This window comes from Schistocerca cancellata, chromosome 3, assembly GCF_023864275.1.
Source record: "Schistocerca cancellata isolate TAMUIC-IGC-003103 chromosome 3, iqSchCanc2.1, whole genome shotgun sequence".
In the NCBI taxonomy this organism is placed as follows: Eukaryota; Metazoa; Arthropoda; class Insecta; order Orthoptera; family Acrididae; genus Schistocerca; species Schistocerca cancellata.
In genome coordinates, this window is record NC_064628.1 from 503,059,211 (window position 1) to 503,085,893 (window position 26,683).

A 26,683-nucleotide genomic window follows, 5' to 3' on the forward strand; every position below is an offset into this window, starting at 1 on the left:
CTGGTGTGGACGTACACGGACAGCAGTTTTTCTCTCGCAGCAATAGCAGGTGAAACAAGGACGGGAATGATTAGCAGTGATACATAGTACCCTCCGCCAAGCAACGTTTGGTAGCTTACAGAGGATGTACGTATATGTAGATCGCAACAAACTTTTTTAAGACACATCGGTCCTCATATAGTATTGATCCGACTCTTACCTGCTCCATGTCCACTTCCAAAATCAACAAAGTATCTTCATTATCAACAAAATGGCAAAGATTAAGCTACTGCGACTTCGCAGCGCTTTTAGCGCATCGAATTTATGCAATAAGTTGCGAACAGAATGGACATTCAGTAATGCATTTGACCTGTAAGTGTTTCTTCTCAGTCGCGACAATTCCTGTCTTGTTACACATGTTTGTTTTCGTTGCTTTCCTCTGAATCATAGAAACAAATATTGCCGAATAAGAGAAAGTAATACAGAAAAAAAGCACAGTCCTTAAGGTGGTTCTTACTGGCATAGTGCGTTCACTTGTTATTTGGCTAGGGTCATTATTAGAACTGCCATTAAAGAATAATCTGAAAACATTAAATACCATATTATCACATGAAGTCAGCATGAAAATAAAGTGCTACAAAACTGACGCGTCTAGGACCTACAATAAACGTAACGGACTTCTGGTTATACACAAGCTAATGCTCATCCTATTAAAATGACAGATTAATCAGCTGAAGTTGGATGTAAAATTATATGCGCAGCTGACGACTGAATTTTATTTTGTGAAAAGAACACACACCGCAGCTGCTGAGCAACAGGTATGAACAAAATCATTATGTTCAATGCATTTTCGAGACAGCTCATCTGTCCAGATTTTAAAAACTAAACGATTGTATGATTAAATCTTTTTAATTCATTCACAGATCAAAAGTTGTCAGGAGACAACAGCAGTGCGCCTGCAACAGCTCAATCAGTCGTTATATGTAAGGGCTATCGTAAGAAGCAGCTAAGGCGGGCTGATAAATTGCATTTTTTCATCAGAGGAAATCAGTATTTAGAAAAGCTGGGGTTTAGCGAAAATTACTTCGTTCGCATACGATATCCACAATTGTTTACATCTGCTAAGTCTCCTGGAGTCGATGGTTGTGCGAAATGCTGCTCATTTAATGGGGTTCTTTATGTCGTTTTACGTGTAATACTGCTTTCTGTGAACCATCTACCTACCATCAGTCCACGGGCAAAATGCTCTGCAGTTGAAGTTGTCTGCCTCCAAGTGTCATAAACGACGAAGTCGTGAGCGCTGTTTGACAGTGGTTTTAAATTCGTATGGTTCGATTTTTGACAATTTCAGAATAATAAGTAGTAAGTATGCAGTGTTTAATTAATATTAGCACTATCGAAATGCTGCAAGACTACGATGAATGGCGTCCATTATTACTTACTACTTCTCATATGACTAAGAAATCTAACACAAAAAAAATCAGCCAGGAAAGGACTGTAACGACAAGATCGATTGCGAAAGTTCTGGCGTATCAAATAACTTTATTCCCCACGCCTCTTAATCGTGGAACATTACACTGCGACAGGCTAGTGTAGAGTAATTACGTTCTTTTGCCATAGCCGGCCAAAACACCCAAGTATTTCTGCTTGACTTAGACAGAACAAATATTACGAGTAAGTTGCACACACAAGCAAACTGCATACATAATAAATGCTAGAAAAGTTCGCATCATAATGTCGTCAACTGATATCTCCCAGTGTTACATATATCCTTAAGTAGGCTACATAACAATATAGAAAAATATGCACAACTGTAGGAGGATACTATTCAAACACTGAGCAGGAGAGTCAACAACCAATTTTATCATTTAATGACAGATTTGCGAACGCCTTTCTGAACAGATGCCGTGGTTTCAAATCCTTCCTCGCATGTAACCACGAACATATTGAATGACGGCTGCTGTGATTGACTACATAAAAGGTACAGGAAACTTAAGACACGATGCATATAATACAAATACAATGTACAGCGGTCTAAAATTTACCAGAAAGAGTAAAGTGAAGCGCATGGGGTGCAGCAAATTCTATTTTTTTTGCGGCAGTATTGAAACGGAAAGTGTGGATGTGGAAGTTTCATCACTTACCCTTCTATTCCTCCAAGTATCACATCCATTTCGTCTTATTTCATAGGCCCAAACTAGCAGTCTGTCATCCGCGCTCTTCGTTCAGCCCGCTAGATACTATCGTTGCCACACGAGCTACAGTTAACGTTATTGTTGACGTAAACAGCTGTTACTTATATCCAATGTGATAATATACAGGGTTACCACATCAACCACAGCGTAGAACCTGCATAAACTTGATGAAGCAGTTTGCATATAGTTGTAGAACGGCCGAAGAGTTTATTAAAATTTATTAGCAAATTCATTCTTTACACAATTTTTCTGAATCTTTAAGGTGAGTGAACATTTTATGTTTCACTCACTGAAAGGTGGACCGAAATTCACAGAACAGTTGACAGATGAAATGCGCCATTTTCGTCTGCTGATAACAGTTGTAAGAGAAGTGGTTGTTTGGCAGTAGATCCGAAAGAAAACATGTCATAATTCTTTTAGGAGTGTTATTATCCATGTGTAAATGTTTTTTTTTTGCTATGTTAAGTCACCGAATTACTAAATGAGAGGGCGAGTGTTCGTACAGGCGAGTGGGAGGCTGAGGTAGTTGACCGTGGAAATGCTTAGGCTAAAGGGTAAGACTCAGCTTATGGTCGCAACGTTGCTTATGTTAGTTACCTTACTGATTTTGTATAAAATATCATTGGCGGACACTCTGCATGATTCTCAGAGACTGAAAGATGACGGAGCATACAGCTTACATTATATAAATGAACCCATACAGCAAAATGATGCTTCGGCTTTGGTACAGAAGGTAGAGGATGTTAGACGCAGGCCTAACGACCTGTATCATTTTAATGGTATTCACAAAAATATGATTGATGAAGATAAGATTGGAAGGAGAATGATGGCTCCAGGAGCTGATGATTATCTCTCTGAGAAAAGTGATTCAAGAAATGTACACAAGTCAAACAAAAAGCTTTTCCCTGGATACCGTTATATTCATTTAGATTTAAAAGGTGCTCCGCCAAAAGTTACCTATTTTAGTGAATTATTTAAAATCTTACGTGATTTGGGGGCGACTGGTCTCCTGATAGAGTATGAAGACATGTTTCCATACAGTGGGCATCTGTTGAAAGACGTTGCAGCATACAATGCATATACAAAATCAGATGTGCAGAAGATACTAGAGATAGCAAAAGAAAACGAATTGAAAGTAATACCATTAATTCAAACTTTTGGACATATGGAATTCATCCTAAAACTTGAGAAATTTTCATATTTACGGGAAGTTCAGAGATATCCACAGGTACATCATAATAACTCGTGGGTTATTTGTACATGTATTTTAAACATAAGCTAAAAAAAGTCGTGTGTAATTTTAGGTAATCTGTTCTTGTCACAATGATACATTTCCCTTGCTGACATCGATGATTGATGAAATCTTAGCGCTGCACCCTGATGCAGAGTATCTTCATATTGGTTGTGATGAAGTCTACTATCTTGGAGAATGTAACAGCTGCAGCACCAGTATGATGCAGCACGTTCCAACAAAGTCAGAGCTGTTCTTGAATCATGTCATTCGCCTAGCAAAGTAAGTATATGTTGACTAGTTCTACTATGTAGTAATTTGACTAATCATTATGTGAAAGGGCACTATTTACTGAATATTGATTTTTAGTTTTATTCTCTGCCTCTTTGAATCTTAATTGAAAACCATTGTACTAGAAATTTGTATTTATACTATTGACTCATTCAAAGAGAAGAAATTAGATGACAGGGGTGTATACAGCCTACCAATATGGGATGTTACCTTTGACTTGTGAAGTGATTATATAGTGTGTGTGACATCATGCGTGTACAAATCGAAAGATAGCAGACCAGAGGCATCCATATTTCAATGACTTATTTAACTGAAAATACCAGTCTACCCAGATCTCAGCCCTGTTGTTTTAATTTGTTTAACACACAACTAGCAGTACTGTAAGTGAATTTGGGTCAAGAAATTTGAATTCACAATCCAGTGCATCAGAAATAGTATCTTTTAATGTTGGAAACTTTATAAACCAAAGAAGTCTTTCTGGCTATCTAATATCTGTGTAAAACCATTGTAAAATGGTTGGAAGGGATATTATTAGTAATAGCGTGCCCATACCCAGAGGGCAAGAGCCCCTCGCACCCCACCCCTGTAGGTCTCAGGGAGAGTGTAGTCAGGTGTTTTTGCTTCAGGAATATGATTAACAAGTTGGTATTACCAAGGTATTTTTTTAACGTGGTTGGAACTGAAACTTTTTATGGACCCACCCTCTCTCCCGCTACAAACTGTTGTGTGGGCCATTTTTAATATTAGTGAATATCGTGTGCATTATGTTCGGGAGGCAGATGGTTAATAACTGCTCATGTTCATTTGTTTCTTCTAAAGTAAAACAGGTAAAGTTTTCCCCTGCAGACTTCCTGTAAATGATTTAAGAAGTTACTTTTCTATTACTTTCCCTCCAACTTTCATTGATAATTTATATTGTCTTGTCACGTCTAGGCTCATTTTTTCATCATACCATGAAGTTACTTCTGGAATGCCATAATTTTCATTATTAGCTGTTTGTTTTTTATTTGTGCCTTGAACTATCCAGTCATTTGCAGAAATCTTAGAATGCTGGGAGAATTCTATCTCTGAAACTTACTGGCAGATTAAACCTGTATGCTGAACTGGAGCCTTTCTTTTCATGGTTGATATTGTTTTAAATGTATCATGACCCACCCTCACATCTTCAATTATGCTAATACTTCTCACCTTTCTACACTTTACCCAATGACAAGATTGTTTTTTTTTTTTTTTTCCTTCTTTCGCTCGAACCACCACATAGTGTGTTCTATAATCCAGTCATGAAGGAAAGATTTCAGGGATCTGGAATAATTCGAATTACTTGTTCAACGGGTCGACAGAAGCGTCTGATCCCATGCGTCGGCTTTGACCCTTGACGTAAGGGTGTTGTGTGTGTCGTCATGACGGCACGGAGTTTGGTTTGAGTATGGCTGTCTCCAGTTCTGTTTTATCTTATTTTATTTACTTTTCTGATCTGTTCGTTCTATCCCGTGAGATTTTTTTTTTTAAAAAGACAAAAAACACTAATCGGCTACTGAAGCATCTTTATCTTCTATGGGCTGCAGGGGTTATGACCCCTGGGGAGGTGGGTGGGTATTCATGCATGGCTGTCTTCACTTACACGTTGTAGCTACGCAAGGCGTCTAAATTTATTTATATTTAGTTTTCACCCCACCCAAAACACCCCATTTCCCGCGCTTGTCCCGTTAGTGTCATTAGGCTTCTTGTGGAAAGTTTTTGTTTTTGTTTCCGCCATATTTGTGACGTCATGTGTCAAAGCAGATGGGCGGGATCGGACGCTTCTGTATTTCCTGTTCAACTAGACCTTTGGCTGCATTACAGAGCAGTACATAAAATTCTTTGGCTTGCAAACTCACAACCAAACTATCACATTCCACAAACTTCCAACATGCTGGAATAATTGTTGATCGCCAACTTCTGTTAACCAGTACATTGAAAAACCAGCGAAAGTTGCAATTTTTTTTTATTTATTTATTTTTTTTTTTATTCACTTGATGACTAGTTTTGGACCAGCACCCGTTTTCAAATCATCCTAACAAATAGTGAAAATGGTATTTCTGAAAGTGCAAAAACCATGTCAAAAATATACACATATTATGAAGTAATGGAATTTAAAAAAGTGAAATTTAAAATTTTGGCTGGTTTTTCGTTGTATCACATTTCAACCTAATCTAGATCTTGGGCTATGCTATAGATCTGCGTCTATACTCTGCAAGCCACCATTAGGTACATAGCAGAGGGTGTGTCCCATTTTACCAGTTATTAGGGTTTCTTCCTGTTCCGTTCACATAAGGCGCACAGAAGAATGACTATTTGAATGCCTCTGTGCATACAGTAATTATTCTAATCTTATCCTCATGATCCCTATGCGAGCAATATGTAGTGGGTTGTAGTGTTTTTCTAGAGTAATCGTTTAAAACTGGTTCTTCAAACTTTGTTAATAGACTTTCTCATGTAGTTTATGTCTATCTTCAAGTCTTCCAGTTCAGTTCCTTCAGTATCTCTGAGACACTCTCCCACGGATTAAACAAACTTGTGATCACTCATGCTGCCCTTCTCTGTGTACATTCAATATCCCCCGTTATTCCTACTTTTTAAGGGTCCCACACACTTGAGCTATATTTTAGAACTGGTCACGTGAGTGATTTTGTAAGCAATCTCCTCTGTAGATTGCTTGAACTTCCCCAGTATTCTACCAGTAAACCGAAGTCTACCACCTGCTTTACCTACGACTGCACCTATGTGATCATTCCATTTCATATTTCTACACTCCTACACCGAGGTATTTGTATGAGCCTATTCCAATAGTGACTCACTGATATTGCAGTCGTAGGATACTAAATTTTTTCGTTTTGTGAAGTGCAAAATTTAAAGCAAGTTGCCAATCTCTGCACCACTTTGAAATCTTACCAACATCTGACTGGATATTTATGCAGCTTCTTTCAGGTAGTATTTCATTACAGATAATTGCAGCATCTGCAAAAAGTCTGAGTTACTATTAATACTGTCTGCAAGGTCATAAATATGCAACATGAATGACAAGGGTTCCAACACACTTCTCTGAGGTACACCTGAAGTTAATTCTACATCTGATGATGACTCTCCATTCAAGATAACATGCTGTGTCCTTCCTTCCATAACATCCTCAATCCAGTCACAAATTTCACTTGATGCCCCATGTTATCGTGTTTTTGACAATAAGCTTACGTGCAATACTGAGTCAAATGCTTTTCGGAAATCAAGAAATACTGCATCTACCTGGTTGCCTTGATCCAAGGCTTTCAGAATGTTATGTGAAGAAAGTGCGAGTTGGGTTACACATGATGAATATTTTTGAAATTCATGCTGGTTGGCATTGAGAAGGTCATTCTGTTCGATTCCTCATTCCCAGAATATGTTGTAAGATTCTGCAACAAATCGATGTCAGGGATGTTGGACGGTAGTTTTGTGGATCACTTCCACTACCCTTCTTGTAGACAGGTGTGACCTGTGCCCTTTTCGAAGAACTGGGCATGGTTTTTTATTTGAGGGATCTACGATAGATTATAGTGAGAAGAGGGGCTAACTCCACAAATTCAGTATAGAATCCGATATCGTTCTATCGGGGCCTAGAGGTTTGCTTAGTTTAAACGATTTTGGCTGTTTTTCAACACCACTGGCACTAATGATTGTTTCATTAATCTTTTCAATGGTATGAGGGTTAAATTGGGCCAATTCTCCTGGGTTTTGCTTTGTAAAGGAACATTCGAAAATAGAGTTAAGTATATCAGCTTTTGATTTGGTACCCTCAGTTTCAGTTCCTGTCTCATTTGCTAGGGACTGGACACTTAACTTTTGTGCCACTAACACACTTTACCTGTTGTTGTTGTTGTTGTTGTTGTTGTTGTTGTTGTTGTCTTCAGTCCAGAGACTGGTTTGATGCAGCTCTCCATGCTATTCTACCCTGTGAAAGCTTCTTCATCTCCCAGTACCTACTGCAACCTACATTCTTCTGAATCTGTTTAGTGTATTCATCTCTTGGTCTCCCTCTACAATTTTTACCCTCCATGCTGCCCTCCAGTACTCAATTGGTGATCCCTTGATGCTTCAGAACATGTCCTACCAACCGATCCCTTCTTCTGGTCAAGTTGAGCCACAAACTCCTCTTCTCCCCAATTCTATTCAATACCTCCTCATTAGTTATGTGGTCTACCCATCTAATCTTCAGCATTCTTCTGCAGTACCAAATTTTGAAAGCTTCTATTCTCTTTGTGTCTAAACTATTTATCGTCCATGTTTCACTTCCATACGTGGCTACTCTTCATACAAATACTTTCAGAAGTGGCTTCCTGACATTTAAATCTATACTTGATGTTAACAAATTTCTCTTCTTCAGAAATGCTTTCCTTGCCATTTCCAGTCTACATTTTATATCCTCTCTACTTCGACCATCATCAGTTATTTTGCTCCCCAAATAGCAAAACTCATTTACTACTTTAAGCGTCTCATTTCCTAATCTAATTCCCGCAGCATCACCCAATTTAATTTGACTACATTCCATTATCCTCGTTTTGCTTTCGTTGATGTTCATCTTGTATCCTCCTTTCAAGACACTGTCCATTCCATTCAGCTGCTCTTCCAGGTCCTTTGCTGTCTCTGACAGAATTACAATGTCATTGGCGAACCTCAAAGTTTTTATTTCTTTTCCATCGATTTTAATCCCTACTCCAAATTTTTCTTTTGTTTCCTTTACTGCTTACTCAATATACAGATTGAATAATATCAGGGAGAGGCTACAACCCTGTCTCACTCCCTTCCCAACCACTTCTTCCCTTTCATGCCCCTCGAATCTTATAACTGCCATCTGGTTCCTATACAAATTGTAAATAGCCTTTCGCTCCCTGTATTTTACCCCTGTCACCTTCAGAATTTGAAGAGAGTATTCCAGTCAACATTGTCAAAAGCTTTCTCTAAGTCTACAATTGCTAGAAACGTGGGTTTACCTTTCCTTAATCTACAGGTTGCGTCAAAAAAATGTATACACACTTTGAAGAGTCATAGAAAATTTATTTCCCGTTCTACAATGTTGAATTTCTGGAAATCGAAAGCTTAAAGTCCAATTGGAAAAATAAATGTACTTTGCAAATGTGATTAATGCTCAAACTGGTGGCCTTCAGCATCAATACATTTCTGAGTACGAGTCACCACTGATTCCGTACATCGTACCAAAGTGTCCAATGAGATTTCTGTGCACACCGCCTGAATCTCATTCCAAAGTGTGTCCAGGTTACGTGGCTTGCGTTTGTACACCTCATCTTTTACGGTGCCCCGTAAGAAGAAATCCAGCGGCGTTAGGTCTGGAGAACGTGCAGGAAACTCCATTGGTCCCCTGCATCCTATCCACTGGCCTGGCACATTGTGATCCAGGTATGCTCGTACGTACTTATGATAGTGTGGCAGGGTGCCATCTTGTTGGAAATAAAACTCATCATTACCGTATAATGTACGAATGGCAGGGAATATGGAGTCAGCAAGCATTGTTAGGTACATTTTTCCAGTAACAGTACCTTCAAAGCAGAAAGGCCCAATGAGTCCCCTTGCAGACAAGCCACACCATACATTTACACCAGGCAAATTCACAGCCTTTTCAACTGTAATGTGAGGATTATCTTCAGCCCAATACACACAGTTGTGCCTATTGACAGTTCCATTGAGTTTGAATTGGGCTTCATCCGACCAAATATGATACCCATAAATCCCAGTTCACATCTCACAATCTCCTGAACCCATTCACAAAATTCTAACCTTCGATCTGGATCGTCATCACTCAGCTGTTGCACCAGCCTTGGAATGTACGAGGGTTGTTTTTTAAGTAAGGGCTTTTGTAAAAAAAACTTTAATTTTCTGATTCTACACACTTTTACCTATTTTTCTACATAGTTGCCTTGTTTATTTAAGCACTTGTCATACCGTACAACTAAGTTTTTAATTCCCTCTTCAAAGAATTCGGCCGCCTGTTCCCACAGCCAAGAGTTCACGGCCGCTTTCACTTCATCGTCATCATTGGAGCGCTGCCCGCCAAGATGGTGTTTCAGGTACCGGAAAAGGTGAAAATCACTAGAAGCAAGGTCGGGGCTGTTTGGTGCATGGTCCAAAACTTCCAAGCCAAAAGAATCAATCAAATCCCGAGTCTTTTGAGTGGTGTGAGGCCTAGTGTTATCGTGCAGGAGCAAAACTCCTTTTGTCAGCATGCCGCGCCTTTTGTTTTGAATTGCTATGCGGAGCTTCTTTAGAGTTGCACAGTAGGCATCTGAGCTGATTGCCATTCCTCGTGGCATAAAGTCCACTAGCAAAACACCGCGCCGGTCCCAGAACACAGTTGCCATAATCTTGCGCTTTGACAGCGTCTGTTTGGCTTTGACCTTGACGGGTGAGGTTGTGTGTCGCCATTCCATCGATTGTCGCTTGCTTTCGGGAGTGATATGGGATACCCATGTTTCATCTCCAGTGACAATTTGACTCAACATGTCATCCCCTTCTTCCTCGTAACGAATCAAAAAGTCCAATGAAGTGGCAAATCTCTTCCCTTTGTGGTCCTCTGTGAGGAGTCTGGGTACCCACCGAGAACACAGTTTCTTAAAGTTTAGGTTTTCAGACCCAATTTTGTACAAAACCAATCTTGAAACTTGTGGAAATTCCAAAGAAAGAGTGGAAATTGTGAATCTTCTGTCCTCACGAATCTTTGTTTCATAGCAGCCACCAAATCATCAGTGGTCACAGAGGGCTGGCCTGAGCGTTCTTCGTCATGGACGTTTTGACGGCCATTTTTAAACTCTCTAACCCATTGACGCACTTTACCTTCACTCATTGCATTGAAGCCATAAACTTCTGTTAACTGATGATGAATTTCTGCAGCTGATAGGCTTCTCGCGGGTAAAAAAACGTATCACTGACTGTATCTCACACGCGGCGGGCGATTCAATAATCGTAAACATTATAAAGTAGCACAGCGATGCGTACACATCAGCTACAGAGCTGCAACTTGCATCAGTGTGAACGGGAAGGATGCCAGCAAGTGGCGCGGTGGCTTGTTGCGGTGTCTGCGCGAACTACGGGACTATACGTGCGAACGGCCCTTACTTAAAAAACAACCCTCGTACACACGAAACTTGCCTTTCTTCGGAATGTGTAGCACACTACTAGCACTTACATTACTCTCACGTGCCACTTGCCTTGAAGATTTTTGAGGCGAACGCTGAAACAGTTCCAAGACCGCAGTTGTGGAATCATCACTTGTAGCTGTACGACCTGTATGCACTGATCGACCTTTATGCACATCACACACTGTTCCATGAATTTCGAATTTGTCTCATAGAAGTGTAATTGTTAACCTTGAAGGTGGTTCTGCACCATACTCACTTCTCCTCTGTCTTCGAACCGCAGCTACATTCTCAAACTTCCAGTACCAATTAATTATCTGCTTCCGTGCTTCAAAGCTCAAACGTACATCCGCCGTAATAGAGCAGGAAATAAATTGTCTATGACAGTTCAAAGTGTGTGTACATTTTTTTGACGCACCCTGTATATCTGGCTTAGTTTATCAACACCTGCAGCCCATAGTACAAAAACTCCCCTCCTACATTAAAAATACCAACCATTTCCTAGATGACCTGAAATTCGACCTCGTCCCACTCCCACCACACACCTTGCTTGTCACCATTGATGCCGTTGCCCTCTGTACCAACATCCCCCACATACTTGGTCTGTCTGCTGCTGAACATTTCCCCAGTCACCTCCCACCTGATTCCAAAACATATGACATCTTTTCTACCCACCTCAATCAACTTTATACTTAACAATAAATACTGCTCCTTTGAGGGGCAGACATAGAAACAGATCAGGGGTACTGCTATGGGAACCAAGATGGCTCCTTCCTATGCCAACCTCTTCATGGGTCACTTGGAAGGGGCTTTCATGGGATCCATAAGTCTTCAGCCCCTGGTTGGGTTTAGATACATTGACAACTTCTTTACCATCTGGACTCATGGTGAGACTGACCTGCTAAAATTCCTGGTATCTCTAAATACTTTCTCCCAATTAAATTTTACATGGTCTTATTCTGAATCCCATGCCACTTTCTTGATGTTGATTTCTTCCTCACCGAAGGCCAGCTACACGCTTCCGACCACATTAAACCTACCAATAAACAACAGTACTTACACTTTGACAGTTGCAATCCTTTCCATGTCAAATGTTCCCTCCCATACAGCCTTGGCATCTGACGCAAACATACTTGTTCAGATGCAGACTCTTCACAGCAATTGACCACTATTCTCACCTCAGCCCTCAATGCACGTAATTACCCCACCAGCCTAGTTAAAACTAGGCCATTTCATGGGCCATCACATCCAATCCTGGTACTGCTGATCCCTCCACAAAACAGATTTGGAGCACTCCATTGGTGACTCAGTATTATCCTGGTTTGGAATGTGCTAATCAGCTACTTCGACAGGGCCATGACTTCCTAAAATCATGCCCTGAAATGAGATCCATTCCGTCTGAAATTTTGCCCACCACACCTACAATAGCTTTCTGTCGCCTCCCAATCTCCGCAATATTCTTGTCAGGCCCTATCACCTTCTGCACCCATCTCCCTACCTTATGGCTCCTACCCCTGTGACCATCCCTGCTGCAAGATTTTCCCTACGCACCCTCCTACCACCACATATAATAGCCCTGTAACTGGCAAAACATATACTATCAAAGGGAGAGGCACCTGCAAAACGACTCGTGTCATATACCAGGTATTATGTAAACACTGTTCAGACTTCATCGGCATGACTACCACCAAATTATCAATTAGGATGAATGGTCATAGGCAGAGGGCATATACGGGCAGCTCGCAGTACCCTGTTGCAGAGCATGTTCCACAACATGACATTTGTGACCTCAGCAATTGTTTCACCACATGCATCATCTGGATTCTTCCCCCGGACAACAGTTTCTCAGAACCCCGCAGGGGGAACTAGCACTACAAGGACTCTGCAGGTGCGAACTAGCACTACAAGATGTCCTTGGTTCTCACTACCCACCTGGCATTAATTTACATTAATTTCTTCCATTTCAGCTTTTCTTCATTGTAAATACTCTTTGCTTCACTCCATTTTAGTTTTCTACATCTTTCATTGTCTTTCCCGTCTATTTTTCACTGCCCCCTCCCACCTCTGTTACGTACAAGGCACTTAGCTTCTCCCTGTTATTAACTCATGCACATTGTTTTAGTAGTAATCTCTGTCTTGCTTATTACCCTGTCTTCCATCTTTAAGCTCTCAGGTTTTCAAATCTTGTCAGATACAGTCCTCAACAATCAGTTTTTCCTTCTCATACCGTACAGAAAGTCTCCCCTGACCTTCGGTTCTGGGGGACTTTCCCAAAATCTACCCCTTTTCCTAGACCTCTCCAGCCCTTTCCCTTCACCCTTCTGCCTTCCCCTTCAATTCTTCTGCCTGAAGAAGGAGCCACTGGCTCTGAAAGCTTGACAATCACAACCGTCTTTTATGTGTGTGTTCTGCCGCCGCTTGGTGAGTAGATCTTTTATCTATCCAATTAAATAGGTATATCTGGTATTCACATTTCATTCATCATTTGCGCACCTATCTTTATATGGCAAGTTATTTCCCTGTTCAAAATGTGGATAAAAAAAATAGCTATTGTTGAAGCCCAGGGACTAAATTAGAGTTGAATGGCCGGCCGCGGTGGTCTTGCGGTTCTAGGTGCTGCAGTCCAGAACCACGGGACTGCTACGTCGCAGGTTCGAATCCTGCCTCGGGCATGGATGTGTGTGATATCCTTAGGTTAGTTAGGTTTAAGTAGTTATAAGTTCTAGGGGACTGATGACCTAAGAGGTTAAGTCCCATAGTGCTCAGAGCCATTTGAACCATTTTTTTTAGAGTTGAATGATTCTAGATGCATGTACATACATACTCCGCAAGCCACCAGATAGTGGATGGTGGAGGATACCCTATACCTTTTCTAGTCATTCTCACAAAGAACAGTTCTCTAAATTTTCTCAATAGTGTTTCGCAAAAAGAACGTCTTCTTCCATACAGAGATTCCCATTTAAGTTCACAAAGCATCTGCGTAATACTCGCATGTTGGTTAAACCTATGGGTAATAAATGTAACAGCATGCCTCTGAATTGCTTTGAAATCTTCCTGTTATCCAAGCTGGTGGTGATTCCAAACACTCGAAGTACTCAAGGGTGCATCATACTAGTGTTCTGTATGCAATTTCCTTTATGAATGAGCTACACTTCCCAGAATTCTACCAGTTAACAGAAGTGGACCATTCAGCTTATCTGCTACTGACCTCATAAGCTTCTTCCATTTCATATCAGTTTGCAATGTTATGCCTAGATGTTTAATTAACATGACTCTGTCAAGTAGCACGTCATTAATACTCTATTTGAACATTACTGGAATGTTTTTCCTACTCCTACATGGAAGATATTGACATGAGTGTGGAGAGAAAAACTATTATTTTAAGTTAATTGAATTAGAGTGGAGCATAACACTGTTGCTAGGCTTCTATTTATATAGAGCCAAGAATATGCGCAAGAGTTGCATCTCCCGTGGGCATGAGTGGTGAACGAAAGTTGTCGCATGCTGTGGTGAATGTCTTATCTCGTGCAGCTGCTGATGGAAGGTGTTATGGTGGACCACCAAGAAATACCAGAGACTTGCATTAGCAATGAATGTTATGTAATACATAAATTAAGGGACTTCATCTATTGAGCCTGCGGCTCATTGTAAAGTTTATTGTGTTAATGGTTAATTTGACGATATATGGTTGAAATGGACGATAACTAATTTGGACAAGAAGAGAATAGAAGCTTTCAAAATGTGGTGCTGCAGAAGAATGCTGAAGATTAGATGGGTAGATCATATAACTAATGAGGAGGTACTGAATAGGATTGGGGAGAAGAGAAGTTTGTGGCACAACTTGACTAGAAGAAGGGATCGGTTGGTAGGACATGTTCTGAGGCATCAAGGGATCACCAATTTAGTATTGGAGGGCAGCGTGGAGGGTAAAAATCATAGAGGGAGACAGAGATGAATACACTAAACAGATTTAGAAGGATGTAGGTTGCAGTAGGTACTGGGAGATGAAGAAGCTTGCACAGGATAGAGTAGCATGGAGAGCTGCATCAAACCAGTTTCAGGACTGAAGACCACAACAACAACATGGGTGAAATGACGGAACTCTGATTATGAATGCTTTACTTTGTTTGAGGAGAGATGTAAGCTCTTTTTCCAGCTAATTCAATAAATCTTTGGGGACAAGTACAGTGAAGTAGATTTTTAGCTGGGATTGAAAAGCAGGATCAGCTCTATAAGGTAAATTTATTGGTGAAGATAGTGTCCAGAAGATATTAGCAAACAAATGAAATCTACAGAAGTTGTATGCTTATTCCAGGGTGACATGTGTAACTGGTTGGTTTGGTGTCTTCCTGTGAGAACTAGCACATGATAATATATAGAACAAGTGGTCCTATCACACTTCCCAGGGGTACTCCTGACGACACCCTTGTCTCTGAGGACAAATTACTGGGATCTGTCTCTAAAAGTCTTAGAGCCACTCATGTATCTGGAAACCCATTCTATATGCTGTGACATTCGTCAACAGTCTGCAATGGGGCAAGGTGTCACATTCAGGAAATCTAGGAATATGGAATCCCCCTGTTGTCCCTCATCCATGGTTCGCAGGATGTCATGTGAGAATAGAGAAAGCTGAGTTTCATGCAAGCAATGTTTTTAAATCCATGCTGATTTTTGGACAGAAGATTTTCTTTCTCAAGGAACTTTAATATATTTGAACTTAGAATATACTCAAGAACTCTGCAGCAAACTGACATTAATGAAATTGGTCTGTGATTTTGTGGGTGTGTTTTTTTACCAGTTGTATGTAGAAGAGACACCTGTTCTTTTTCCAGTCACTTGAGACTTTACGCTGGGAGAGAGATTCACAATAAACGCAAGCTAAGTAAGGGGCAATGCTGAAGAGCACTCTTTATAAACCAAATTGGGATTCCATCCGAACCTGACAACTTATTTCGTTTTCAACTCTTTCAGTTGCTTCTCAAATCCGAGGATACTTATTTCTGTGGCTGCCATATGAGAGTCTGTTTGATGGTCATACAATGATATGTCTGTATGATCGTCCTGTGTTAGTGATTTCTTAAAAATGTGGAATTTAAAACTTAAGCTTTCCTCTGCTGTCTTCTATTGCCACCCCAGACTACTTGATGAGTGATTTGATTGAATCCTTTGATTCACTTACTGATTTTACATAGCAGCAGAATTTCCTCGAGTTCTCAGCAAGATCTTTTGCTGCAGTATGACAGTGGAAGTTGTCTGGTTCACACATTGACTGTCTTATAAGGACTTTAATTTCAAGTAGAAAGGAACCTACATTGAGTGCAGCTAATTGGCATATGTCTCATTTAGTGTGTCTTGCAAAATATATACAACTTATTTTATAATGATCACATTGACAAAGTCATTTAATTTTAACCTTTGCACTTGTGACATTTTCTTGAACCACTACATGTAAGTCTGATCTCCAGAGTTTCAATACTGAGATATTTGACATACCTGACCTGTTGACAAACAGCCACTGCTCTCATTCGTCCCTGTAGCACAGTCAAAGCCAAAGGGGTACAGAACGTAGCTGAAGGTTTCACAACTGAAAAGCTAGAAAACTCTTAAAACAATGGAGGAAATCAGTTGACCACAGTTGGTCGTTCTTGGATGTCAGAAGCTAGGGTGCGTGCCTCCCAGTACAACTGATTTGACAGCTGGCTGTGCAAGAGTCACCAGTCAACTTTGTTTCCATGAAAATCACACTTGCTTTTACTTGCTGCATTTACTAACAGAGTCTCTGATTTTTCATTTAGCTTCCTCTACCAAGCTGTAATTGTCACCTTAGCTAAATCTTCAAATCTAGCCAGATCCTTATCTTTATTGGATGTTTAGTATACTGACCATAGCACTGCAGCTCTTGTTTGCTTGATTATGACTGTGAGAAGAATTTGAGTTGGTGACATTCCTTTAGAGTTACTAAACCCCTTGGGAGAGCCATCCACAACAAAACTATTCCTCCTGGTACGCAAGATATGAGAGACGTGAAATATCCACAGACTTAAAGAAGAATGTAATAATTCTAATTCTAAAGAAGTCATGTGATGAAAGGTGTGAATATTACCAAATCAGCGGTTTCATAAGTAATGGCTGCAAAATGCTGACATGAATTATTTACAGAAGAATGTAAAAACTGGTAGAGGCTGACTTCTGGGAAGATCACTCTGGGTTCTCGAGAAATGTAGTACCACACAAAGCAATATTGACCCTATGACTTATTGTGCAAGGTAGTTCGAAGAATGACAAACATATGGTTGGTTGATTTGGGGTGAAAGGGACTAAATTGCAGGTTCATCAGTTCATTACAAATATGTGCTTACACGGAGTTGGCAAGTCATGGGATAACGATATGCACATATACAGATGGCGGTAGTATCATGTACCCTAGTTATAAAAGGGCAGTGCATTGGCAGAGGTGCTATTTGTTCTCAGTTGATTCATGTGAAAAGGTACTGATGTGATCATGGCAGCACGACTGGAATTAATGGACTTCAAATACGGAATGGTAGTTGGAGTTGATGCATAGGAGAGTCCATTTTGGAAGTTGTTATGGAATTCAGTACTCCAATATACACAGTGTAAAGAGAGTGCCAGGAATACAAAATTTCAGGCATTCCCTTTCACCACAGTCAATTTAGTGGCTGACAGCCTTTACTTAATGAGAGTTTGCATACAGCTGTCAATCCTAACATACAATAAACACTGCAAGAAATAACAGCTGAAATCAATACGGGAGATACTGCAAACCTATCTGTTAGGACAGAGCAGTGAAATTTACCGAAGGTGTTATTGGACTATGGCAGCAGACAACTAATGTGAATGCCTTTGCTAACAGCACTCCATTGCCTCCATTGCCTGCAGTGCCTCTGCTGGGCTTGTGACCATTTCAGTTGGATCCTAGATGACTGGAAATGCATGGCCTTGTCAGATGAGTCCTGATTTCAGTTAGTAAAAGCTGGTGGTGTAGGTTTAGTGTGTGGTGTACATCCCATGAAGCCAAGGATTCAAGTTGTCAACAAGACAGTGTGCAAGCTGGTGGTGGCTCCATAATGGTGTGGGCTGTGTTTACATGGAATGGACTGTGTCCACTGACACAGCTGAACTGGTCATTAACTGGAAACTGTTATGTTCGGCTACTTGGAGACCATTTGTAGCCATTCCTGGACTTCATGTTCCAAACAACAATTGAATTTTTATGGATGCCAGTGCGCCCTGTCCCCAGGCCACAATAGTTCATGATTGGTTTGAAGAAACATCTGGACAGTTGGAGCAAATGATTTGGCGACCCAGATCACCCCACATGAATCCCATTGAACATTTATGGGACATAATCGAGAGGTCAATTCATGCACAAAATCCTGCACTGGCAATGCTTTCACAATTATGTATGGCTAAGAGGCAGCATGGCTCAATATTGCTAAAGGGGACTACAAATGACTTGTTGAGTTCATGCCAAGTTGAGATGCTGCACTACGCTGGGCAAAAGGGGATCTGACGTGATATTAAGAGGTATTTTGTGATTTTTGTCACTTCATGTATAACATTTGTAGAACTGGAAAATTTTTGACAATGTTGAGATTCTGAACATACTAGGAATAAAATACGAGGAGGAGAAGGATATTTAGAACTTGTACAGAAATCGGACTGCAGTCATAATGGTTGGAGGACATGAAAGGGAAGCAGTAGTTGAAAATGGAGGGAAACAGGTTTGTAGCCTATCCTCCATGTTATTCAATCTGAGCACTGAGCAAGCAGTAAAAGAAGCCAAGAAAAAATTTAGAAAGAGAATTACAGTTCAAGGAAAAGAAGTAAAAACTGATGTTTGCTGATGACATTGTAATTCTGTCAGAGATGGTAAAAGACTTGGGAAGAATGTCTCAAAAAGATGTTGGAAGATGAAGATGAACAAAGGTAAAACAAGTTAATGGAGTGTAGACATATTAAATCAAGTGTTGCTGAGGGAATTAGATTAGGAAATGAGTCATGAAAAGTACTAGATGAGTTGTTTGGATCACAAAATAAATGACAGCGATTGCAGTGGGATGGGTGTAAAATGCAATAGCAAGACAAGCATTTCTGGAAAAGAGAGACTCCATTTTAAGAGTTATGAAGTCTTTCCTGAAAGTATTTATCTGGAGTTTATCCTTTTATGGAAGTGAAATGTGGATGATAGGTAGTTCAAACAAGCAGAGAATAGAAGCTTTTAAAATTTGGTGCTACAGAAGAATGTGGAGATTTGGTGGGTGGATTGGATAGCTGATGAGCAGGTACAGAATCAAATTGTGGAGAAAAGAAATTTAAGGCACAACTTGACTAAAAGAAGGGTCAAGTTGGTAGGACACATCCTGAGGCTTCAAGAAATCATTAATTTGGTAATATGAAGCTCTGGACAAAAAATTCATCCCTAGAGAAATCATTCCAAGCATCATTTAATACTGAGTAATTCTGCTCCTGGACTTGATAACCATAGAATTCAGTTAGGAACCAAGTCCATAAGATTGTGCAGGTATGTTTCATCCAGGTTAAACCACTCGCCGAGGATACAATCACATAGTTCGATCAAATTGCAGGGATGCATATGTCAGTATTTTACCTGCTGTTCCAACATCTCCTGCACATTTTCTGTGTTTCAAGTCTGGTGATTTTGCAGGAAAGTCAAGATCTAATAGGGTGGGGGAGTGTTGAGAAAACAAGTCACACATTCTTCCAGCACAATGAATGTTGCTGTTCTTATCTCTGATGGGCTACTGTCCCAATGCTTTATTGTTTAGACCAGGGGTGGGCAGGAATCCTGCACGTGTGCGGTGCACTTGCACGTGTGCAGTTAACAGGTGTTCTGGGTGCACACAGGGGCAAGCTGGCCACCCGCTTATCTCCCCTCCCCACCATAACTTCTGTCCGCTCCTTCCTCTGCAATGCGTTTTGTTTTCTAGCTTGCTTTATTGAATGAAGGAATAAGGTTAGTAGGAGTGCTTGAAAGATATCGTAGTTTGAAAGAGTACCTATTACCTACGATACTTTTTATTTAATTATCGTAGGTGGAGTGGAACAAAATTTCTGCATACAGACAAACGCAAACAGTTACTTAAATTTTCAACACTGATATCTGCTCTTAACCAAGACTTACTAATTCAGCAAATGGTTTTCCAGCTCTCGCTATATTAAGTGCAATCTTGTAACTTGCACGTACTGCTGGGCTATTATTGTTGTCGTCCTGAAAAATTGAAAACAGTGCTCCATAAAATGTTAAACCAGTTAGATGAGAGACATAACGAAAGAAAGTTGCAGATCTCTCGTGACCACAGCAACTATGACAGATTCATTTAGTATCGCCAGATCGCTCTTCTTAAGCTCAGTCAATTTCCCCATCCGCTCAGAATCCGACAATAAACTGTACTCGTCATTGTGAAATTTGTTATAATGGCCTTCAATACTAAACATCCACTGACCAGCGAGAATACTGCCACATATTAAACATTTCGAATTTTTACATTTTTGCACAAAGAAAAAATGATTCTCCCATTACTTTTTAAAAGACAGCAAATCTCCACTTTTCCGTTTCCTTGTTTCACTCTGCATTTTCCGGTTCTTGAAATACAACGTTCACTACGTAGTGGTCGCTTCATATCAACGTCCGCAGCTTAGCCTGGCACTACACTGCCGCAACCTGCCGGCTGTCGCCACTGCCCCAGTGGACGATTGCACCCGAGCAGCACACGTGCAGCGCTGTGTGCTCATGAGCCGCGTGCAACGTTTGCCCGCCCCTGGTTTAGACCAACAAAGACGTGCAGCTTTGTGTGACAGTGTGAGGTACCCAACTCTGAATGTCCATTGCACGCATTTTGTTTCGCAGTGTTCTCTCCAAAACTGGTTGAGATGGACCTTCATTCACTACCTGCAACAATTCCTGTTGTGTTTGGAAGTGATTTTGATTTATAAGGTGTGGAACGTGTCTGTTGTCCATCTGAGTCAGGATCTTTTTCTGACCTCAGTTCTGACGATGTGTTTCATGGCCACATGCCTTACACCACTGCTTGTAGACACATTGAACAGTCTGGTGCAGACCACAAAGAAATCCAGCAACTTCACACACCATCTAGCAACAGACACGGCCAAAAACGATTGCCACATTTTGCCATGCTGTCATGTTCTTACATTTACACGTGTTTACATGCAATGGGTGCTTGAAAAATGAATGTTGCTGCCTCATGCTCATGTAGAGGCAGTGCATGTGTGGTTGAGTATTCATCTCAATTTTTGCACTGTCTGTGAAAGCTTAATGATACATCTGTGCTTGCACCCTGGTATGCCTAATTCTTTTGTTCTTGGAGTGTATACAAAGATAAATCACCACCACCACCACCACCACTCCCTCCATCCCCTCCTCCCCCCCCCCCCCCCACACACACACACTCTCTATAGCCTCCTGAAATTGCAGTTTGATTGGGGTGAGTAGTGGTCCTAGTGGGAATAATGGAAGATGTATGGTGGGAAAGGGGCTAGGAAATATTGTGCTGATGTAATGCATAAAGTTGTGTACTGGGAAAGGCGAGCACGTGTGCTGAGTTCAGGACAGGACCACACAAGAAGAAACATTGAGGGGAGGGAGGAAGTACAGGAGGAAGATGGAGAACCTGGGGTACACGAAAGATATGAATGGGTAGGGAGGGTTACAATGGGAAAGTGAGGATGGAATGGAGAGCTAAAGAGGGGTAGTTTAAGGCTAGTGTGAGAGCAGTTGATTAGAAAGGTATGGTAAAGTGTGTGGAGGTAGCAGCAGATGGAAGGGAATTAGGAGACATGGTGGGAAAGGGGTTGTAGGAGCAAAGAATATGCTGTGGGGTGCGTTCTCACAGAATTTAGAAGAGATGTTGCGAAGGAGAATCCTGATTGTGTGGATTGTGAAGTAGCAGTTGAAGGCTGTCATATTATATTGTGCAACATACTATGCAACTGAGTGTCTACTTAGCTTTAGCCACAATTTGGCACTTACAAGGATTGTGCTGTGTTGTCCAAACAAGACACAGCCAGGACAAAAGCACCTCAGGCGCAAAGATGCGAGCTGGTGCCAGTGCCATAGAGACTTGCCACTTACACGAGTTCCACCAGTGCCACAGGCAGCGCTGAGGATGAAGATATTAACTTCACCTCGGCCAATTGCTGGCCAAGTACAATCCGCCAATGACCGGACGACAGCATACAGAAGCCTACTTGGAGGCTAGAAGAGCAACTCTCATGAACCTGCTTACAGATCATCATCCCCTTAGACAGGGGATGTCTTTTAGTGAACTCTTAGAAGTGAACAGACATTGCAAATTTCATTTCCTATGTACTGTGAAGTTTACCTATGATTATTTGTGCTTAGCCATTGAGGGCCTTTCTTTTCATGTTATATTACAAGCAATGTTACTGACTTCATTACTCAACAAGTTACAAAGATAAGTAAACCTTTTAACTCATTTGTGTGACTGTGTTACTAATTTGTTGGAGTGTTGTAGAACCTTCATGCTCCTATCCTGTTACCTGAACCTGGGGCATAGCTGTGTAATAATGACAGGGAGAAATAGTCTAGTGGTGTACTGCACCAGAAGCCGTTTCACGTACTATAAAACTCAGCCTACCGTAACAACAGTGGCAACTCGGCCTCCACAGCAGTAGCTACGAGGCCTTTACAAAACTGGCAATGAGGATTTATAAAAGATTGTTTGTTGACAGTAATATCCATGTGGAAAATGCGTAGTGGTTACAAAAAAGGTGGTATACAATGAATCTGCTTCCACAAGTTAGCCTTCCTTTGACGAGGTAGAAAATACTGATAGTGTTGGAATGCAAGATGGAGCACAGATGCATGGAACAGCTCTCGCAACTGAGTCTTCCGCCATATGAGCAGGAAGGACACTGGAATAAATTAGGATGTTGCATAAGGTGGTGGGTGACTCCTACCACTTCAGAAAGGGTGGAATGGATATTTCTGACTTCAGGACACAGTAATAAGTGTTGATGTTCCCGACCGTGAAGCATACAATGTGATATTAAAAACACACACACACACACACACACACACACACACACACTCCCTCTCTCTCTCTCTCTCTCTCTCTCTCTCTCTCTCTCTCTCTCTCTTACACTTACACTTGCAAATACAAGGTTGGAGCATGGTAAGATAAGTGGGGAAATGACAGAACAGGAAAGGGAGAAGACTAAGAGAGGAAAAGGGGCAGCCAAGGATGGGAGCAGGAGTACTTTAGGACATCGTGAGAAAAAATGCTCTGTTGGAAGGACGGTTCCTACCAATGACAATCAGAGGTGCTGCTGCTGGAGGATACAAGTGTGTCAGGTTTGAGGCAGCTGTTGAATACACTGATGCTGTGTTTCATAGTATGTTCGGCAACTACGTGGTGGAGTTCGCAGTAAGCAACAGTTTGCTGGTGGCCAGCCCTGCAAGTAAACGGTTAGGTAGTTGGCTGCTTTCATCTGCAGCCTTTCATTGTTTTGAAAGGAAATACATGATTTGACTGCAATTGGAGATGGTTGAAGGTTGTATGGGACACGCCTTGTTCAGGTGTCAGTTGGCTGAATGGTTGACAATGATGGCCCGGTTACTACATAAACTGTGTGGCTGATGGCTTTGGGGAATGATGCCAGGGTTTTAGAAAGGATGTCCCTCATCTCAGGGCTTGCTGTTGAAGCCCTGGTGAAGAATGTGGTTAATGTGTACAACACTTGGGTGATATGTATTCAATGGCTGGTGCAGTTATGTCAGATTAGTTTTTTTGTTATAGGAAAAAAACTGGGTGGGAGCCCTTTCTGGACTAGATGGGCAGTAAACTGCCTGTCTGTAAAGGCTTATCCAAGGTTACCTGCACTTTTGGATAAATCCTGCTTCCCACAGAAGGGTACTGCCATTTGGTGCTAGTTGTAATGCATTCATATGAGAGATGGAAGTCCAGGAAGGCACTTTATTATGTAATATAGTACATGTGAAGTGTACACAGGAGTAACTAATGAGGAAGAACAGAATTATTCTTGCCACAGGTTCTTATCATGAACAAGTCTTCAATGAGCCTGAACTAAACAAGAGACTTCTGGTGTTTAGTAGATCAGAATGGATTTGTATTTGTGGCCCATAAACAGGTTACTACAAGAGGATGACATGTGATTACTATACTCTGGATTTTACATAATCACATATTCTGTTTTTATATGCAATTGTAAGGAAAACTAAAGTGTGAATGAATTACACTGAAAGGACCCTTATTTAGAAGTTTTAGATTAGATATTTTGAGGTATAATACATATTTCACACTCTGTGCTTCATAATTTTACATATTTTAATGTCACTCCCGAAGGAGGGTACTCCGGCTGCAGTGTATTGCTCACGGTTTGTCGAACTTCGTGCGCGACTTGCCAGTCGCTCCTTTATTTACACTGATGGCTCCAAAACTGACGATGGTGTCGGCTGTGCCTTTGTCGTCGGGGCCGTCACCTTTAAATACCGGCTCCTCGACCAGTGTTCCAGCTTTACGGCCGAGCTTTTTGCTCTCCATCAGGCCGTTCAGTATGCCCGCCGTCACCGCCATTCATCATATGTACTCTGCTCTGATTCACTCAGTGCTCTTCAGAGCCTTGGAGCTCCATCTCCAGTCCATCCCTTGGTGCAACGGATCCAGCAGTCCCTCCATTATTTTGCTGATGATGGCTCTCCTGTCAGCTTTCTGTGGGTTCCCGGCCATGTAGGAGTGCCTGGGAATGAGGCTGCTGATGCTGCAGCCAAGGCTGCAGTCCTCCTGCCTCGGCCAGCCTCCCCTTGTGTCCCGTCAACTGACGTTAGTGGGGTTGTTTGTAAGAGGCTTGTGTCCTTGTGGTGGGATACTTGGTCATCACTTCAAGGAAACAAGCTCCGGGCAGTAAAACCGTTCCCCACTGCTTGGACAACCTCCTCCTGACCATCTCGGCGCGAAGAGGTCCTTCTGACCAGATTGCGGATTGGGCATTGCCGGTTTAGCCACCGCTACCTGCTCTTCAGTGACCCAGCCCCGCAGTGTCCTTGTGGTCATGCATTAACGGTGCGCCATGTTTTATTGTCGTGTCCCCATTTTAGTCAATCTCGTGTTGTCCTGTCTCTGCCATCTACTTTACAGGATATTTTAGCTGATGACGCTCGAGCAGCTGCTCGTGTTTTTCGTTTCATTACTTTGACTGGCTTGTCCAAAGACATCTAACTCTTTCACTTATTTTATCTGCATCTTTGTAAGAACTTTTTGGTGTCCCCCCCCCCCCCTCCCCTCTTGAGTTTTACTAGATTCTATGTGCTCTACCAATTGTGACTGGGCGTTAATGACCTCAGTAGTTGAGCGCCCTTAAACCCCAAACAAAAAGAAAAAAAAGAAAAAAAAAACATATTTCAATGTTATTGCTGAATTATTATACATTTTTGTTACATAGCAAGAAAGCAAAAAAAATTGTTGTAGTATTACGTTTCTCATACTGTTGTCAATCCTGTAACACTCAGAGCACAAGTACAATGCAGACAACAGTTCTCTACCGAACTTGTGATAAACATATACGATGTATGTGAAATCTCAAATTGAACAACATTTACAAAGTATCTATGTATTAGGAACAAACAACGAATTTTCTTCAAAGAAACAGGTTCTGCATACACATTGCAGGAACAGCCTACATCATCTAATAGTGAGTTTTACAAATAAATTTGTTTTGCATTGGTTGCAGAGAACATACCACCCTATCACAAGATTATTGCACTTTGTCTCCCATGGCCATTACTGGAAACATATGATGACTGCAGAAAATACAACCAACTGAATGCTTTCTGGACAGTTGTGCATATAGCATCAAGTGATTCGTCGACATGTACTTGTGAAGCATCACAATACAAACTTATGATAAGCCAACCGAAGCACCCTCACTCCCAGGTGCAATGATATTGTGATTGACTAATACTCTGGAACAAACTTCAGATATCTAAATTTAATAATTTCTTACAGAAATAATACAGCTGCAACTTTCCTGATGAGTCCTCTCCCTGGAAGAATTAACTGGAATGTTGCTACATTGACATATCAGGATAGGAAAAAATAAGGGATAACATTGGCATATCACCTATGTGGATTTTCTGCTGATGAGACAATGGATACTGTAAGCCATTTCATTGCTGATCTAAGTGTGGGCAAGTTGGATCTGAGTCTGGGTCTAAACTTTGTATAGTTTATTATAAACCTTTGGAGGCAACAAATGGTTAAACTGTTGCTAGATTGATTAATGATGGACTTAAGATACTATGGCCAGATGACATAAAAGAAGAGAGGGTCCCATTGATGTACATAGATGCAGCTCCACACATGTTGGAAAGAGGGAAAGCACTTAATGTATTTTATCCAAACTTAGTGCATGTTACATGCACAGCTCATGCATTGCAACAACTGGCAGAGATAATCAGACATAAATTCCCAGAAGTAAATACACCAATATCAGCAACAAAGAAGGTTTTCTTGAAATGTCCTTATCGTGTAAAATGCTACAAGCAGCAGCTACCTGACGTACCTCTGCCTCTGGAACCAGTAATACCAAGGTGGGTAATGGGGATTGAAGCTGTTATTTAATGAAGTTGTAAATTTAGTGATGGAGAACTTCTCTTCTGAGCCTGTAGTGTCTTTGAGTGAATCCTTGTCCAGCATTCAACAGTTCTAAAGTGCTCAGTTCAGTTTCATACATCACAACTAACTCCAGCTGGCTTCCTGAGAGTATCAGGAATCTGGAGATTTCAA

At 41.1% G+C, this 26,683-nt stretch overlaps 2 protein-coding genes across 2 annotated transcripts in view; one reads left to right on the plus strand and one right to left on the minus strand.

Moving 5' to 3' along the window:
* Positions 1–2,386, minus strand: part of LOC126175278 (N-acetyl-D-glucosamine kinase) — a 195,585-nt gene extending 193,199 nt beyond the window's left edge. Inside the window, exon 1 of the mRNA XM_049921932.1 lies at positions 2,124–2,386. Coding sequence (XP_049777889.1) covers positions 2,124–2,152 — 29 coding nt within the window. The 5' untranslated portion in view covers positions 2,153–2,386. The remainder of the gene's footprint in view (positions 1–2,123) is intronic.
* Positions 2,387–2,527: 141 nt separating this feature from the next.
* LOC126175277 (hexosaminidase D-like) overlaps positions 2,528–26,683 on the plus strand; it is a 119,177-nt gene continuing 95,021 nt past the window's right edge. Inside the window, exons 1-2 of the mRNA XM_049921930.1 lie at positions 2,528–3,402; positions 3,479–3,687. Coding sequence (XP_049777887.1) covers positions 2,713–3,402; positions 3,479–3,687 — 899 coding nt within the window. The 5' untranslated portion in view covers positions 2,528–2,712. The remainder of the gene's footprint in view (positions 3,403–3,478; positions 3,688–26,683) is intronic.